General features: G+C 47.1%; 3 protein-coding genes across 4 annotated transcripts; 1 reads left to right on the forward strand and 2 right to left on the reverse strand.

The window, feature by feature from the left end:
- Positions 1-1,325: 1,325 nt before the first annotated feature.
- scarf1 (scavenger receptor class F, member 1) lies at positions 1,326-8,817 on the forward strand. The gene is made up of 11 exons (XM_053873533.1): positions 1,326-1,791; positions 2,355-2,416; positions 2,650-2,751; positions 2,831-3,371; positions 3,440-3,658; positions 4,634-4,762; positions 5,300-5,406; positions 5,473-5,584; positions 5,956-6,080; positions 6,498-6,635; positions 6,976-8,817. The coding sequence occupies exons 1-11, from the start codon at positions 1,691-1,693 to the stop codon at positions 7,923-7,925; spliced, it is 2,586 nt and encodes an 861-aa protein (XP_053729508.1). The 5' UTR covers positions 1,326-1,690; the 3' UTR covers positions 7,926-8,817.
- On the reverse strand, positions 7,952-11,738 carry LOC128764086 (vitronectin-like). The gene is made up of 8 exons (XM_053873536.1): positions 11,613-11,738; positions 11,272-11,345; positions 10,197-10,511; positions 9,998-10,137; positions 9,731-9,890; positions 9,407-9,514; positions 9,059-9,337; positions 7,952-8,373 (listed from the first exon to the last, which is right to left on the reverse strand). The coding sequence occupies exons 2-8, from the start codon at positions 11,327-11,329 to the stop codon at positions 8,267-8,269; spliced, it is 1,167 nt and encodes a 388-aa protein (XP_053729511.1). The 5' UTR covers positions 11,330-11,345; positions 11,613-11,738; the 3' UTR covers positions 7,952-8,266.
- LOC128764085 (vitronectin-like) lies at positions 11,692-14,833 on the reverse strand. 2 transcript variants are annotated; one of them, XM_053873535.1, is made up of 8 exons: positions 14,700-14,833; positions 14,428-14,547; positions 14,045-14,362; positions 13,854-13,993; positions 13,639-13,795; positions 13,425-13,577; positions 12,865-13,356; positions 11,692-12,304 (listed from the first exon to the last, which is right to left on the reverse strand). In XM_053873535.1, the coding sequence occupies exons 1-8, from the start codon at positions 14,755-14,757 to the stop codon at positions 12,180-12,182; spliced, it is 1,563 nt and encodes a 520-aa protein (XP_053729510.1). In that variant the 5' UTR covers positions 14,758-14,833; the 3' UTR covers positions 11,692-12,179. The 2 variants fall into 2 exon arrangements, with proteins under 2 accessions (XP_053729510.1, XP_053729509.1); XM_053873534.1 differs by having other exon boundaries at positions 14,428-14,550; positions 14,700-14,816.
- Between the last annotated feature and the right edge of the window lie 572 nt (positions 14,834-15,405).

Genomic DNA, 15,405 nt, shown 5'->3' on the forward strand with positions numbered 1-15,405 from the left:
CGTCGGTCATTACAATATTTTATGAGCAGAGAGTTGATAGTTCTGCATTGACTTCCATGATCTTTGATCGAAACTCCTCCTTCCTGTTCTTGTTCTTGTCAATCCACCTCTGGGCTTCCGTGGACTTGAAGTACACAGCAGCCCGAGGGCAACAGGTAATAAATTACCGGGCCCTTGACTCTGATAACGTCTCTCCAAGGCTTTGTTCTGATTTGGCAGAGGCCCTCGTCCTCCCAGACCCTGTTAAAATCTCTTTTCTCTCAGATTAAAGAAGGCGGCTCAGTGTTGTGCAGGGGCCAGTATGTTTTCCTCAGGTGGCCTCAAATGAAAGGTGTGCAGCAGACACACACATCTGCCTCTTCCTGTTGGGAGCCCCGCTGTAGTCATTGTTTCACTCCTCGTCCTTGAACTCTCAGCCAGGTCTTCATCACATTTGCAAAGCATGAGCGTGACCTGTGAGTGTGCAGGGGTCAACCATTAACCGTTGTGTCTCAACTGCCAGCTCATCTTGACTCATGCCAGGAGACACGCATCCGAGGGAGGAGGGCGATTCAAACCAAAACAAATGATGATCCAATCGGGTAATCCCGATTTAAACTCAACGACATTTACAATGACATTTACAACAAATTGTTTTCATCATTTTTCGCAGGATCATGCCACTTATTCAGACAGGTGAGCTCTGTAGCACATATGTGTCTCCTCACATGGCACATGACACATGACAGATCATGGACACCCGTAGTTTTACACACAGAAACAAAGGCGGTGCACAAAATAAGGGCTAACAAAACACACTGATTTACACATACTCATGAGGTGATACTGAGATTATTTTACACACTGCCTAAGAGTCACAAAGAACAAGAAATAGATTATTCCCAAAGTCTGTCGTCTTGATTTGACACACTACTCAGTACCAAGACCAGCCAGATGGCGCTCCAAAGCTCCAAGCAACACTTCTATGGAGCCCCCACTGTCCATGTTAGTGTGTTTGCAATGGAGGACCCATTTCCTGTGTTTTCAATGGAGCCCACATACTTGGGTGGAGGTGAAGATATGGCTAGACAAAGGACAATATAGACACAAATGTAGCTTTAGATGTATTAAATGTGTACATGTCCGATGTGCGTTTGTTGTTCCTTGGACAAAGAATGATGGATTCTTCAACGTGACACGATTCCTTTGACACATCTTGGCCTTTGCTGTCCTCTGGCTTGGATGAGGACAAGCCTCCTTCATTGTATTTCTATTTCACCTGAGTCTATTCAGGTTTGAATAGACGTGGCAGCCGCTTGAAGCGCCTTCCTCCTGAGCTCCCGAGCTTTGATGGCCTCCTCCTCACCGCCCTTTTGCTGCCAAATGAGGAGGGGGATAATTCAATCGATAATTTTTTAATTCACACATCACATGCACACTGACGCCAACAAGACAACACAATGTACCAACCACTAGGAAAGGTTGGTTTGCCATAATACAGGACCTTTAAAAAGCTGTGCCTCTGGCTGAATAGGAGGAAGCGACTCCGACTTCCCCAGGAAACGAGAAGAGGAAACTCCGTGGCTTGGACCTCTGGACCCTCCTGGAGCCGCGGGACGACTCATTCAGTGTAGAGCGTTGGGGAAGGGTCGAAGTCAGACGGGCAGTTTCAGCCACGGTGGACACCACGGCTTGGCTACATTTGGAGAACATGAAGCTTCTTCTCAAGGCTGTGAGTGTCTCCCTCCTGTGTGTGCTAGCGTCGCCAGAAACTCTCGACCCAGCTGGGAGGAACGTCTGCCACAACCCCAGGTACGTTTGACCCTGACCTGAAGTTAATCACATGGTGCGTCCGAAAACATGTTGTTATGCTGAGATGCTAGTAGCTAATTAATACCTGGATTGTTTTAGGCCACGGAGAATGCTGATTTTCTGTATACATATTTGTTTGTTGGACCAACCGTTCACGCCTGAATATAAATAAATAATCTAGCAATTTGTTCAACTATTACAGTCCGTCTTAACCTGTGAGTAATTTCACAATTTCCCACATATGTACAGTACTTGTTTAGTTCAGATGATGGCTCTAAAATAAATAAAATCACCTTTTTATTTAAATGTTTCACATAATATTCTGAAAAACCTGCATCAAAACTACCATAAAAACGACTCAAAATGAAAAGAAACGTGTTAAAGATAAAACATAGTTTACAATAAATAAAAAAAAAAGATGCACCCCACGAAAGATGAATGAAGTAGGAGGGTAAAATAAATAAATGAAGTGATTGAAAGCACTCACTTGAGGTGCAGCACGTTCCTGTCATCAGAGGTAATTTAATTCCAACATCCAAAGGCCATCTTATGCTGTCACTCAGGAACCCTTCCACTCTGGTCTGCTGCACTGGATGGCGACAAAAGGGGCGTGAATGCACAACAGGTGAGTTTGAGTGCCTATTTACTGCTGATGGGCCGACGAGGCTTCATGAAACAGTGTCCTTATTTTTAGAGTACAGTAGGCGGCGCCGTTGCTTTATAAATGAGTTGAGGTTTCATTGAAATGGTTGGTCAAATTCAAAGAGAGCAGAGATGAGGACACTGTTTCATGAAGCCTCGTCGGCCCATCACCACCGACTATTTACGGCTGCTGTGGCTGACATGTGGTGCGTGCAGCGGTGTGTGAGGGCGAGCAGGCCTGTCAGCAGGAGGAGCTCTGCGTCTACCCCGGAGTCTGCCGCTGTCCACCAGGCTTCTATGGAGCTCAGTGTAAAACACGTGAGTCACTTTGGTACTTTTATTAAATGCACTCTCGCCTGCCGACAGGCTAGAGAGACCAATGAACTCTATTGAACAGGTTGTCCTCCAGAGTTTTGGGCCTCAGACTGTCGACAACAATGTCCCTGCTACCCTCACGGCAGCTGCGACCCGGCCACAGGAGAGTGCACCTGCAACTCCAATCGCTGGGGTCCCCGCTGCCAGTTCTCCTGCAGGTGCGCTCGCCACGGACACTGCCACCCCCTGAACGGGAATTGCACCTGCGACACGGGATGGTGGGGGCCGACCTGCGCCAAGCCTTGCGGGTGTGCCGCCGGTGGCTCAGTGGGTCCGGGCTGCGACCAGAAGACCGGGCGGTGTCAGTGTCACAGGGGTCACTGGGGCCAAAAATGTCTTGTCTCGTGCAACTGTCACCTGTCCGAGTGCAACCAACGGACAGGCGCCTGTGAGTGTGCAGCGGGTTGGTGGGGGCCCAGCTGCAACTGGAGGTGCAACTGTGACCTCAGGCACGGCGACTGTGATCCGGCCACGGGGGTCTGCGTGTGTCATCCAGGCTTTAATGGGACTTACTGCAACAAGCCCTGTATTGCTGGGAAATATGGCAGCGGCTGTAAAATGAGGTACGAGATCTGAACAGCTTCGACTTAAACTTGTAAATCCATGAATCTAAGACTCATCTCATCCCAAGCTGCGGTCACTGCCGGTCCAACCAGACATGCTCGCGCTCTGAGGGCGTTTGTGCGGCCTGTGCCCCCGGCTGGAGGGGCCCTCGGTGCGACCAGAGGTGCTTGGCTGGATACTACGGTGACAGGTGCCGCGAGACATGTCTGCGGTGCTGGAACAACGAGACGTGTCACCATGAGACAGGGGAGTGTAGGAGGTGTGAGCCTGGCTGGACTGGGCCCAGGTAGGTGCTCGACCTGTTGCCCTATTTTTGGTATGATCGGGGCGTGCAATTTGCTTGGGGGCCACATTACATACCGCGACTGGGGGCCCTCAAGGAGTCTTAAATCTTTCTTCATTATGTTGCTAAAATGTTATTGGTGGTTGCTTATATGTTACTTTATTTTATATATCTATATAATATATCTATCTATATATTTTATTGATTCTCTCTTTTTGAGTTGTGATTTTCCTGGTATCGGAACAATATTAAATGTGATGTAAAGGCACTTTATCATGAGATATGTTTTGACATCTTTTGCTCTAATACAGCTCAGTTGATCATCCAAAAATATATTCTAATTTAACATTTCAAAATGGCTTACCATAGCTTTTTGTAAATCAAAACAGATATAAATGAGATTTATCTCGAGTGAAAATAGAAATGAATTAAGCGTTTTATTTCTAAATAATCTCACATAAAATCATCTCAATTGAAGGCAAAAGTTTGTCACGACCGACGCCTCTGCAGCTTCTGAGCTTGTCTCTGCTTGACTGAGCTTGTTGGACCAGCACCTCCATTCCTCCTCCAGATCCCTTCAGAATCATGGAGCTACAGTTCTTAACCTCGACTCACTGACAAACAGGAAAGAAATCATGTGAATAACTAGGAGAACAGTAACTAAAACACTGTTTTCCCACTTTAAAATTGGATTCAGTCTAACACAATTACACGCAGATAAACTGTACTTTCAATACTATTCAGGCGAGTGCTGCTGGAAATACTTTGGATGATCTGATTAAGTGGAATTATGTGGTCAGGTGATCACAATTTGTGAAGTGGGATTGATTCCAAGAGGTCATGTAAAAGGGGGGCCAGAGCTTCAGTTTGCATTTTAATAGTTACACACGTTATTGTTTGGCAACAAATAGCACATCAGGCCGGACCTGAACTTATAAGGTTTGAAATGCTGTTCTCTTCTCACTCATCTTCTCGCAGGTGTGAGGCGGCCTGCGTTAACAGGACGTACGGAGACGCCTGCAGCTTCCTCTGCGGACCCTGTTTCCATGGCAACTGTCATCATGTGACAGGAAAATGCATCTGTGAGCCTGGGTTTCAAGGAGAAAGGTGAGACTTAAACATCAACAGCATTGATCCCGAGTTCATAAATGTCACGATGGCGTCGCGTGTTTCAGTGTCCAAATTTTTGGCAGAAACTTATGTAGACGCTATTTTAGTGATAATATAAACCATGTAAATAATCATGGCTGGTAATATCTTGGTTGTCAGTAAGCACTTTTGGGGGACGATACATATTAAAATACAAAAAAAAACAATGCGTTACATTTTTCAATAGCTTAATGAAATATATAGAGTTCAGTAGGTGGCGCTGTCAGTTTAAAAAATTACTAACGTTTCATTGACATGGGTGTTAAAATCCAAAGCTTTTAGAGGAAACAGTGCCATCTAGTGGGCTGTGAAAATGAAGACAATGTCTCATGAAGCCTCATAAGTCCAAGACTAGTTATAAGAGGCAGAAGATCATTCTGTTTTATTCTGTCAAAGACTCCTTCAACACACTCTCTCTATTAGAGGTGGAGTACAACATAGTTGTAGCTTGTTGCTGTGAATAAAACCCACAAAAACAAATGTCCTTTCTTGCAGTTGCAACAGCAGCTGCTCTGCGCTGCAGTTTGGACTCAACTGTTCGTCCGTCTGTGACTGCGCTGAAGGGGTCGGCTGCCACCCCGTCACCGGCTCCTGTCACAGCGGTGTGGAGACCGCGTCTCACTTTGGCAGTTTAAAAGGCTTCACACTGAACCTGGCCTGTGTTTCAGGGGGTCGGGGAGCACTGCTCGCTGGTCTGCTGGTTCCTTTGTTGCTGTTACTCGTCGGCGTCTGTTGCTGCTGCCTGTGTTGTGGAGGACGTCCAGCTGAAGGGAAAGACAGGTCGGCACCTTCATCCTCTAGTTATTTATACACTCACTGTCGTATTAGTGTCACAGAAACGTGAAGAATAAAGATAAAACCATATGACAGTTGAGTTAAAAATGAGTTAAAGGCATCAAAAAGAGGAAATATTTAACACAAAACCAAATTAATAAAAATAATGAATTTAGGCATTTTATTGTTTTAAGTAGTGTTTTAAGACACAAAGAAAACTGTGGTAAAATGCAATCATTTAAAAGTTTAAAACAGTATATTTCAGGCGTTTCAATGAACAGTTGATAAAAAGAATACCAATCTCATAAATGCTTCCCAGTATGATTTCTGCTTTGACATGGGGCTGATTTTGTTTTTTTAAAAAACCTCTTTCTCAGTACTTCTGCGACTGACGCAGGAGTTTTCGTCAGGATGAAGTACCATGTCTACAGCGTGGTAGCCAACGTCAGCGCGGCCCTGCCCTGTGTGTCCAGCTGGTCCACTGGGCTCCCTCGTGTCACAGGTTGGTGGATACTTCTCACTGCTCTATATATATATATTCAAAGTCATCCGAAACCCAGAAGATGAAGCGTAGAAGGGTTTGTTCAGCAGTCTCAAACCTGCGCCCACTTCGGCCCTTTGAGTTAGTTAGCTAGTGGAACTTGCGGCTCCTTCACATGGCAGGTTAGATAGGCATGTCCAGCTCAAAAGATGCTCGATGACAGACCCTGGCCGGCTCCAGACATTCAGTTGACCTGGGTATGTGGCCCTCTTTACCGCAGCTGCTGCCCCCACGATCAAGAGATCAGATGCTCTTTATTAGTCCCAGCTCAGTTAAGTTTCAACAGGAAATGCCTTCAACGCACTATCCACTTCACAGTGTATTGGAAGAACATGCTTTTCCAGATTTGATTTATGTTCTTGATGGTGTCGCCCACAGTATCTCATCATGACCCGGAGCTGACCTTCAACCACAGCTTCATTGAGCCTCCCTCCTCGGGTTGGGTGACGGAGGGCTCGTCCTTCGACAGTGATGAAGAGGAGGGGGAGGCGCTCTACTGCGTCCCTCCACGAGAAGGTGGGCTCCTTCTTAGTTCTGACCCTGACCCTAACCCTAACCCAAGGCCCATGCAGCTCTAAATGTAGGGAGTATGAGACGCTTGAGTTCATCTGGTTTGAAAATGTCAAAAACAAAACACAAAAAAAAAAACAGAAAAATGAGATTTGGTGCAAAAATAAATCTATAAATGTTGATTTAAAAATGAACTTCACTCCACCTTGACCAAAACCTTGGTCAAGTGACTGAAATGATGGCACTAAGGACAAAGCAAAAGGTCAGTCAAAGGACATCATTGTAGGTGGGAAAGCAAAACATTTAGTGGTCAGCTGGTATTAAACAAATTACGTCTTCATTTCAGACTTTGCGCCAACAGCCGACTTCCAGGAAGTGAGCTCCAAGTGCAACATGCTCTTGGACCCGTCCAGCTTCAGTGCCGAGGACATGGCGTCCCCCTTCAACATCCCTCGCACCTCCAGCATCGCCAAGGCCAAGCGGCCGTCCGTGTCCTTTGCTGAGGGAACACGGTTCAGCCCTAAAGAAAGACGTGGATCCGCTCAGGACCTGAACGCTTCGACTGCACACAACCGTAAACCCAAGACTCCATGGGGGGTTCTCATGATGTCCTCCCTCCAAAGTCAAGGAGAGCAGTCTGTATCTGGAGAGGCGCCTGAGGGACTTGAGCGAGGAGAGGAAGTTGTACAGGGAGCAGACAAACAGGATGTAGAGTTAACTGACCAGGAAGTCGATGAAGACTCACAAGCCCCTCAAACAACAGCTCCTGACTTCCCAGCAGAGGTTCCTAATAAAGTGACCACGGTCTACGTGACGGTGGGCCGGGCAGCGAGACCTGCATCCAAAGTAGACTCCAGCTCTGAGGGTCCAGTTCAGGCCATGCTGCGTCGACTGGGAAGCCTCCAGAGAAGAAGGGATCAGGATCAGGGGCTGAAAACTAAAGGCACTGGAGGAATGGTGAAACCCCCCAGGAGAAAACTTGGTAGTCGTGCCAGCATGTGGGAGCAGGGGGGTCCACTGAGGCGGGATGGGAGCGTTTGTAAACCCGTCAGGAGGAAACAAGGCCCGGTCAGCACAGACGGCGGCGCCACGAAAAGGCCTCTGTCATCCATTTTAAAAAGAGTATCTGAGGTGTCAGCCGCTGATCCAGGACAATCGGGCGGTGTGGACCCCTCAGAGAGCGGGTACCTGACTGTGGGAGCACCAGCGGTGGCTCTCTCAGAGGTCAGCACGGGAGCGGAGGTGGGTGAGCGTGATGAACCCTGTTATGAAAACATCCTGGTCCCACAATCCTGAGCTCAGACACAGACTTTATACACGTGTTTTGTTATGATGTTTTATTGCAAGCGGTCATCAAAAGATCGAGGCATGCGGTGCAAAATTCAGTGTTGACAGAAATCTCTCTGATCGAACATTGCAGTTTTAAATCGGCTGCCAGAGCAAAGTGAAATAAAGGAAACAGTCAGCGAGTCGGAGCTTGGAAAGTGGCGTCTACAGGTATATTTGTCATGTTTCCCACAATAGAAGAAATGCAGTGCAGATGATACGCCCCATTCACACGGCAACATTGCCATTAACGTATTAAAGCAGAAAATGTGAGTGGATGGGCAGTCGGGTCGGCGCTGGCTCGTCTGGGCTCAGCTCCCATCAGTGCAGCCCAGCCAGTATTTGCCGATGGATCTGGGGTACGGAGGCACCCCGGGCTCCACCCTCTTGCTGCTGAGGTCCACTCTGTAGTAGTTAGCTGAAAAACAAAGACGAATGAATGAATCAATAAGGGGTTGTATAGAGTCAGATTCTTTGATCTGCTTCAGTCTGACTGATAGTACTGAGTAAAATGAAGAGATTTGCTGAGGCTTTTTTTCCGTCACTTTTGTGGGTTCAAGAAGAAATGACAATATTAACTTGCTTTTTTTCCTCATGAACATGGGTGTTTGGATATTGAGTATAAATATTGTAGATATCCACACAATGGAGCTCGGTTTGACACTCTCAATATTCCCATTCAAATAGAATCCTTTGTAAAGGTTTCAACAGTTTACTTGTGCCAAACAGTAAAAAAGGTGATACAAAAAGAGGGCACTGAAGCATCCAAACAACAACGTAGCGAAAGTCACCCCATTCAACTGACAAATGAAAACTGACCACACAAATGAACAGAAACACCTGCAAACTGCAGGCCCTTCAATCCCTCCTTCCAAAATAAATAACATATATTGTGATAAATGTTATCTGTTTTTAAATTAACTTGAATGATTTATTCACTTTTTTAAACCAAAAATCAAAGAAGCGCATTTAGGCTCTGACAAATGCGTCACACTTTCACTCACTATTGAACCTGGAGTTGTTTCATTTATTTACTTGTGATATTGATGAAAAGTAAAGAGCAGCTCAGCGAGCTAACGGAGCAGAAGTGGCTGTGGTCGCACCTCCTCTGAAGAAGTAGGCGGTCTGGATCCGGAAACCGTCATCGTCATCTGTGTTGTCCATCACTTCTTCACCATCGACGGACCCCGTTTCATGCGACAAGCCTCCTCTCCTTTGCCCTCTCTGCCGTCCAAACCCCTGGTATTGCTGGTCAGACAGGTGGTCAGAACCCGCGCTCCTGGGCCGCTGCATGATTCGGCCGGTCAGGGCGGCGTCCACCGGGGACTTCAGGCCTCTCCAGTCCTTCTCAATGAAGTGGTGTTTGCTGTGATGCTGAGGCACTGAGGAGGTTGACGGTAGCTTCAGACAGATTCCAAACCCCAGTTTCAGCGTGTAGAAATCAAACTCACAGTCAGAGACGGGCTCGCTGAGAAGATCCTCCAGGCTACCATCTGAGGGGGAATGGCACTGATCTGGTGTCGGCCGGTGGACAAACTCGTATGTGGCATACTGCTCCGCTAGCAGGAAGCCAAGCATCCAAAGGGTCATTGAACAGAAATACACAGCAGACATGTCCACATCTTAAACAGCCAAACTTCCTTTTATCTTGTCAGTGCTGCTGCTCCATATCATCAAAGGTCACTATGCCTACATTATTCTGCAGTGACTATCAGATTGTGCTGACCAACGTACGTGACTACATGACCCTTGTGATATGAAGAGTGAGGCCTCACCTTTGAAAAGGAAGAACTTCTCTTTGGCATGGTTCCCAGCTGCAGGGATACTGAAGGCCGCATCAAAGGGGTAGAGGATGTTATCAAAGCCGACGCTGATGTCCCGCGGGTAGTCTTCATCCAGGACACCCTTCTTGTTAAACCTCCAGTACTGGCTGCCCTGTTTGGACCATTTCATATGGATATAAACACATGTTTTCTTGCTACGTTTTCCACGGAAAATGCGATTTAAGATTTGACGTTTTTTAATTCCAAACCTGACTTCACCTTGAAGATGTAGGTTTTCCCGAGACAGTTGAATCTGGTGAAAGCAGCATCAATCGGTCCAGTCATGCCCCAAACATCCTGGATGAGCTTGGGATAACCAGGAAGTACCGACCTCTGGCCCAGCTCAAAAACATACTGCCCTGAAAATCCAAACTCTTCAGTGAGGCTTCAGCTTCATCACCAGAACCGAGTCACTCACCTCTGAAAGCGTAGATGGAGCCGTTACTTAACTGGGTGAAGGCGTCAAACGGCCGACCGCTGCAGACCTCGGCGTCCGGGTCTGGAGCTGCAGTGGTGGTGGACCCTGCAGCTGGGGGCGCCTCAGTGGTGCCGTTGATGTCAGAGGTCAGCGGCTCATCCCGCGGGATGGGGAGGCTTTGAATGATGGCGTCCAGTAACCTCACAGGCTTGTTCATTTGGAATGAGTTTCTGGGACGGGGCTGAGGTTGTCTGAGCTGTTGAGGCTCATCATCCACCAGATGCCTTGGAGCGATGAAGGTTCCAGGATCTTCACCTGCGGACACAAACCGTTGTGTGAATCGTCCACCAGATGTCAGTCTCAGTCAATATGGTGGAACAAACATGTAACGTTTTTTATCAGCAATAGGGAACCAGCATGAAACTACAGGCTTATTTCAAGTTATTTCATGTGTCTCACTTGAAACACAAAAGGCACTAAAGGCTGGGGAAAGGGTTATATCAATGCATGCCAATGATGGTCCTCACTAAAATAGAAAGACAAATGTGTGTGTGTCATTGAGGGGAACTTATGTCTTTGTGGGGACCTTTTGCCGGTCCCCACAGGTCCAAACCTAAATTTGAGGGTGAAGACTTCAAAATGACAATAACAATTCATTACTAGATTGAAGTTTGGTTCAGAGTCCTGGTTAAGGTTTAGGTTAGCCGTGTGTTTTGGATGGTTGGGTTTGGGTTGAGAGGCTGGGGAAAGCATCATGTCAGCGATAACAATAAAAACGTGTGTGCCATTTACAGTCAAAAATAGAATATTAAAATGGAAAATGCCAGTCAATTAATTAACCAGTAAGACAAAATAGATTTTTTTAACTAATAGTTAACTAATAGAAAAAGAAAATCTGTTTTTTTTAACATCATTGTCAAATACTACAAGATACACTCTTCAGTCAATGATACTTTATGTACATATTTTTGTAGCTAAAGTGAAGCAATCCCCAGGTATCAGTCACTAACAGTGAATTATCATCTCATGATGAGCAGTGACTCTGCATCAGTGTGTTGCTATGATCAAGACTCACCGTCTGCAGCTGAAGCTTCGGTGAACAGAACAAACAGCAGGACGAGGGAGAGACGCATGTTTCCTCTCTGCTGCCTGAGGACAAAGTGAAGAAGTAATGAAGAACCTGGTGCTCTTGATCATTGGAAGCACGTGTTGCCCGCCCTGCGTCTCTTTCCATCCCACAAAGATTTCCTTGACTTGAACAGAGATGGGTTTCATTACCACGTGACAGTATGAACCCTCCTGTAACAGGGAGGAAGGATTCAGATCATTTCTGCTATAAAAGCCAAACATGACATTTAGTACGTATTAATACTTATTTTCCCAGTTCTTTTGTCAAACTCCTCCACCTCAACTCACCTTGATCTTGACTTGAGTGGTCACATGACAAGCTCTGAAGCTACTGAGACAAATCCTTTTAACAGACTGGAGACACAGATGTGAGAGAGAACATTTAATAAACTCCACATGAAACACTGAATACAAAAAAGTATCAACATTTTGACACTACAAAGAACTTTCTCATCAGATTTCACGACTTTATTTACAATGACAAACTATTTCATGAAGATGATGGGTAGATACAGACTGAACCACAATGTATTAATCATGTATATTAAAAAACATTAACATTTCTATACTGTATATTTACTTAAGAATTTCAACTTTTGTAGAGGTCCAATCAGTCAAATCTTTTGTTCCTCGCCTTTATTTTACTAAACAGGGTTTATAATACCCAGTGGTGTTGGTATCATCCTGCCGCGCTGAGAAAGTGGGTCACTTCAGCAAACATCAGTTGGGAAAAAAAAAATCCTGAACTTTGTCTGAGATAAGCTGCACGGACTTTGACTGTGGCTCAATGTTGCCAAAAGCTGGTGAAACATCAGTGCAGCCCCAGTATGTTCACATTCAAATAACCTTCTAAAACTACTTCCTCTCAGCTCCAGAGGGCAGCGATGAACAGCCGAACCAATGTTTGGCGATGGATCGTGGGTATGGCGGCATCGCTAGGTCCACTCTCCTGCTGCTGAGGTTCACTCGGTAGTACTGATCTGGAATAAGAGACAGAAGCAAGTCGACCCAGTCATCGAAGAAGGTCACCTGCTGACTGTTTTGTGTACAATAGAGTGACAAATAACATAAAAAAGATCAGCTCTTTTCGCCCCGAGTTGCTTGGAAGATTCATGAATGACTTGCATTTCTTCTCTCTCCGTGGTGACAAGGCTGATCCCACAGCAACATGTTCTTGCTCTTCCTTTTCCCTTCTTTTTGCTGCCACCTACTATTTCCTTTCTGTTTCAACTGGTGATGAGCTGGTGAGGCTTCATGAAACACTGTCCTCATCTTCAGAGCCCACTAGATGGCACTCTGTGGTCTAAATCTTTGGATTTGACCAACCATTTCAATGGAACTTCACCTCCTTTTTAAACCAACAGCGCCACCTACTGAGCTCTAAAAATAAGGATAGTGTCTCATGACGCCTCATCGGCCCATCACTACTCATTGATGCATTCTTTTATTGATTTAAACCGTCTCATATCTCTCAGAATAATTTCATTTTGACGGATGCCATGTGTAAACTTTGTAAAAGTTCCAAGTATTTGCGACTTACCTCCCTTGAAGAAGTAGACGCTCTGAGTAGGGAGACTCCTGCGCATGTATTCCCAGTATCTCCTGTCCCCTCGACGATCGTAATTCCCTCTGTTGTTATTCTGCCGGCCTCTCCTCCGGTCCTGGTCCCAGTCCTGATCCCAGCCTCTCCCCCAGTCCTGGCCAAGCCTCTCCTCCATCTCCATCCTCCTCTCGGCCAGTCTCATCCCCATCTCCATCCCTCTCTTGGCCATCTCCTCCCCCATGCTCATGCCCTGCTCGGCCATGGAGCCCCACTGTGGGGAGCGGTTCTGTCTCCGCCGACCCCACTGCTGGTTCCACTGCTGGCCCTGTTGAAAGCCCCACTGCTGGTCAGGCAGGTAGAGGCTGCCGCGCCCAGGCGTCCAGCGGCCGGAGGGGACGTGAATCCTGCCGGCCAGCGCTGCGTGCACCGGATATGTGATGCCCTTCCAGTCTCTGCCGATGAAGCTGTGATGGCTGTCGTGCTGCGACACTAAACAAGACCAAGAACATGAAGACAAAGGCAGCTCCATCCTTCTTCAGCGCTGTGCTTGAACTTACCACCAGAGAAGAGATCTCTGAAGACATGTTCATAGTTGTTGTAGTAGACGCCGGTGTAGCTCCTGAAGGGTACAGACGGTGAACTCTCAGACATGGTGACGCACTGCTCATGGCTCGGCTGGTGTAAGAACTCGTAGATGTAGTACTGATCCCCTGGAAGAGCCAAAGGTTACGCTTCATGACCACGACTGCGAGGTCGACCATGAGGTTTTACCTTTGAAGAAGTAGACCTTCTCTTTGCTGCCATAGCCGGCGGCAGGAAGGGCGAACGCTGCGTCCACGTGGTCAGGGATCCTCTGGAAGCCGACGCTTATGTTTCGTGGATAGCCACCCTCCAGAACGCCGTCGTCAAAGCGCCAGTACGTGCTCCCCTGGTCGGGATGGACGGCAGTTGAAACCTGATCTTGACGGTCCAGTGGTGCCGCTCACCTTGAAGATGTACGTCTTCCCTTGGCAGTTGAAGCGTGTAAACGCTGCATCGATCGGTCCGCTGATCCCCCACACGTCCTCGATGCGTTTGGGATAACCAGGAAGCACTGACCTCTGACCCAGCTCAAAAAAGTGCTGGCCTGAAAGAGCTGAGTTTTACTGTCTGTCTGGTTGATGGAAGCAAAGTTTACCTCTGAAAGCATAGACGGAGCCGTTCTTGGCCCTCATGAAGGAGTCAAAAGGTCTTCCACTGCAGTGGTCAGCGTCAGGGTCTGGGGCTGCAGTACGGGGGCCTGAGATGCTGGGCCTTGCTGCTGTAACAGCTGACACCGAAGGAGGGGGTCCTCTCTGGGGCTTGGTCATTTCTATCTGGCTTCCTGCAGGTGGTCTTTGAAGCAGGTCTGGCACCAGCGTCGGGCCCCACTGACCGCCACGGAGAGTCGGCAAGGCCGGCTGCGTGGGTGTGTGATAATCGTCGTCGTCGTCCTCCACGAAAGTGTCTCCTCGAGCTGAGGCCAAGCAGGAACAAATGAGTCATACAGGGTCTCATGCGGGACCCGCGCTGGTCTCTCACTCATCATGCCGCAGGTGACGTCATAGTCGGAGCAGCAGCTCTCGTAGTACTTGCACATGGAGTCGCACTGGCACTTCTTCTCCGAGTCAAAGCCATTTTCACAGCGATCCATGCACGACTCTGCTGGGTGAGTAAAGAAGTGAAGCTGGACACAGTGGTACATGCGATGACAACATCATTTCAATCTTCCTTTGCCACATGAATCGAATCATCGTGTTCCCTTTCCTGCTACACAGCAACATCCTGGAGCATGACGTCATCGCAGCACTCACCATCAGCCGCTGGAATCGGGGTAATGAGGACGAGCAGCAACAGCACAGGCAGCCACATGTCTCCTCCGCTGTTGGACTGGACAGAATGGAGACGGGATGACGGACAGTGTGCTCTCAATGATTGGAAGCATGTGTCAGTCACCCTGCGCTCTTGTGTACTTTGACCTCATGTGAACAACTCTGTCCACTGGAGCAAACAAACACGGATGAGATCAATAAGTCAGGTCTTTTGGCTTCTGAGTTTGAGCTCTTCTTGTCAGGAGGCTGGTTATGGATTCAGTTGTTTCTTCAGCAGTCACAAAATACAATGTGATAAATGACCCTCACAACTTTCCCTGTGCTACATAAATTTAAAATAATTCATCTTATTCAGACACCGGGAACGGATTTTCACAAAAGCTGTGGCAGCTTTCCTGCGTGTATTTTTTTGTATTTTACAGGCGATCATACCTCACCATACAGATTTGTACAGTTTTGTCTTCAGCTGCTTTGCTTTGTGGCTATCCAACCTACTGAACGGTCCTCCTGACTTCCACGTCCCGCCATTGTTCCGCTGCTTTTCCTCACTCCTGACACCCAGACTGAGCTGCAGTAAACAATTAGTGTCGAAAAATAGAACAAACTGCATAATACATTTTAAACTCAATAGAGTCATTATTATTTTCAATTATTTATTTATTTATTTTCAGTTTTCTTGCACCACTGT

The sequence above is a fragment of the Synchiropus splendidus genome, chromosome 8 (genome assembly GCF_027744825.2).
Source record: "Synchiropus splendidus isolate RoL2022-P1 chromosome 8, RoL_Sspl_1.0, whole genome shotgun sequence".
Lineage (NCBI taxonomy): Eukaryota > Metazoa > Chordata > Actinopteri > Syngnathiformes > Callionymidae > Synchiropus > Synchiropus splendidus.

Excerpts from the sequence above, each read along its gene's own strand:
- LOC128764086 (XM_053873536.1), bottom strand. The coding sequence starts at position 11,329 with ATGCGTCTCTCCCTCGTCCTGCTGTTTGTTCTGTTCACCGAAGCTTCA. Across the intron at positions 10,512-11,271 it reads CGAAGCTTCAGCTGCAGACG|GTGAAGATCCTGGAACCTTC; the intron begins GTGAGTCTTGAT and ends TTGTGTCCGCAG. Across the intron at positions 10,138-10,196 it reads CTCCATCTACGCTTTCAGAG|GGCAGTATGTTTTTGAGCTG; the intron begins GTGAGTGACTCG and ends TTGGATTTTCAG.
- scarf1 (XM_053873533.1), top strand. The coding sequence starts at position 1,691 with ATGAAGCTTCTTCTCAAGGCTGTGAGTGTCTCCCTCCTGTGTGTGCTA. Across the intron at positions 1,792-2,354 it reads AACGTCTGCCACAACCCCAG|GAACCCTTCCACTCTGGTCT; the intron begins GTACGTTTGACC and ends GCTGTCACTCAG. Across the intron at positions 3,659-4,633 it reads CCTGGCTGGACTGGGCCCAG|GTGTGAGGCGGCCTGCGTTA; the intron begins GTAGGTGCTCGA and ends ATCTTCTCGCAG.
- LOC128764085 (XM_053873534.1), bottom strand. The coding sequence starts at position 14,757 with ATGTGGCTGCCTGTGCTGTTGCTGCTCGTCCTCATTACCCCGATTCCA. Across the intron at positions 14,363-14,427 it reads CGTCACCTGCGGCATGATGA|CTCGAGGAGACACTTTCGTG; the intron begins GTGAGAGACCAG and ends GCTTGGCCTCAG. Across the intron at positions 13,578-13,638 it reads GAAGGTCTACTTCTTCAAAG|GGGATCAGTACTACATCTAC; the intron begins GTAAAACCTCAT and ends TGGCTCTTCCAG.